This window comes from Puntigrus tetrazona, chromosome 13 (genome assembly GCF_018831695.1).
Source record: "Puntigrus tetrazona isolate hp1 chromosome 13, ASM1883169v1, whole genome shotgun sequence".
NCBI classification, from domain to species: Eukaryota; Metazoa; Chordata; class Actinopteri; order Cypriniformes; family Cyprinidae; genus Puntigrus; species Puntigrus tetrazona.
This window is the reverse complement of record NC_056711.1, coordinates 22,424,931-22,426,519: the sequence shown is the minus strand read 5'-3', so window position 1 is coordinate 22,426,519 and position 1,589 is coordinate 22,424,931. Positions and strand designations below refer to the sequence as shown.

The 1,589-nt window shown below is 39.3% G+C and overlaps 1 protein-coding gene across 1 annotated transcript in view; it reads right to left on the bottom strand.

The window, feature by feature from the left end:
• Positions 1-1,198, bottom strand: part of LOC122356261 (serine/threonine-protein kinase 32C) — an 8,628-nt gene extending 7,430 nt beyond the window's left edge. The window contains exons 1-2 of the mRNA XM_043254792.1: positions 1,144-1,198; positions 665-720 (exon numbers count right to left, since the gene is read on the bottom strand). Of these exons, the coding sequence (XP_043110727.1) occupies positions 665-720; positions 1,144-1,198 (111 nt within the window). The remainder of the gene's footprint in view (positions 1-664; positions 721-1,143) is intronic.
• Positions 1,199-1,589: the final 391 nt, after the last annotated feature.

The following is a 1,589-nucleotide window of genomic DNA, read 5'->3' as shown; positions in this document are numbered from 1 at the left end:
TTTATTATTTCTGTTATATATATTTTTTTATTTTTACCTAAAAGCATTAATACTAAATATTAAAATTATGAACGATTATTTTTAATATATTTTTTCAAATATTATTTGAATTGTTTTGTTTCTTTTTATTTATTATTTTTAACATTTCACTGCAAAAAAAGATAACAAATAAACAATATATTATACTTCTATTGTTTGTTTTACATTTCAGTGCCTGAGAAAAGAAGTTAAAGCCGGAAAGCATCACGATATCCCGCTCTGAGGAAACACTGCGGGTCAAATCAAAGGTCAGATCTGATACCAGGACCATGCTTCACGCTCAGTGAAGGTCACATTGAACTGTAGATGCATGGATATGAACGCAGCTCATGAGATCTGAGTGTCTTCTGAAGCTCCAGACGTCTCTCGCAGCAGCAGAAGAGTCTCCGTTAAATTAATTAACTGCTACGCTGCAGATTAATGGAAAAATTCATTTGTAATTACTTAAGGCCTACTTAAGCGGTAAATCTCAGCCGGCCTGGTTTCAGATAACGAGAGCGCCGGGTAATTAGAGCGTCTGAATTACCCAGAGTTCTGCGCCGATGTCTATCTGTCGCTGTACTTACAGTTCAATCACTCCTCGGCCTGGACGCCCTTCTTTTACTACGGTACGGGAACGTCTTACCTTCCCAAAGCTCCCTTTCCCGATGGCCCGCAGGATCTGGAAGTGATCGAAGTTCACTGCGGAGAGGAACGAAGGAAAAGAGGAGATTAATAAAAGCAGCCTTCGAGTGAATATAAAGCGGTAAAATACCGTATTCTTATGGCTATGGAGTGTGTGTAATAAGATGATCTGTGCCGCTACACTGATGCTGTCATCGAAGTTTTCCTTTTGAACTCAAGGAATATTAATATTTGGCAGAACATACTGGACAGCAATCACTTAACAGTGAACAAACTAAAGAGTGATTTCCTCTCAGATCATCTCCATCAAGAAATGTTTCACACAAAACTACATTCATGTGTTTGCCAGACGCTTTTGGTGCACGGGAGTTTTAGAGAATCAATCCCACGATGCACTGCTTGGGCTGCATTAAAGGTGCAGAGTCGGCGGGCTTTAATCAGGGCTTCCTGTGTTAGCTTCAGGACAGAAACACACTTCACACGGACAGAAAGACAGCTCTCCCCGTATGATAGAGATTCCTGAACCAGGATGCATTCAGCGGCAAGTATCTGCAAATCATCTCTTTGTTTACCCTAGTTTACTTTTCTAACCCCGCGGAGAGATTTACGTTTATTCATTTTGCAGACGATTTGTTCGAAGCGACTTACAAATAACGGGGAATACAGAAAGTGATCTTAAAGAGGAAAAGAGGAAGTAAGACCAGCCTCGGGTGCTTTTTAAATACATACGAGCGGGAAAGAGAGAGGAAGTCAGGTACACGGTGAAGAACTGTAAAATACTACGGTAAAAAAAACCTGTTAAATGGTAAATTCCTGTACAATTACAGGGAAAATCCCCAGAATTCATTGCATTGCATTTCACATTTAGTTTGAATTAGATGTTTTTTCTTTGAAATCATTATATTTCTTCTCGGTTTTTCTCATCA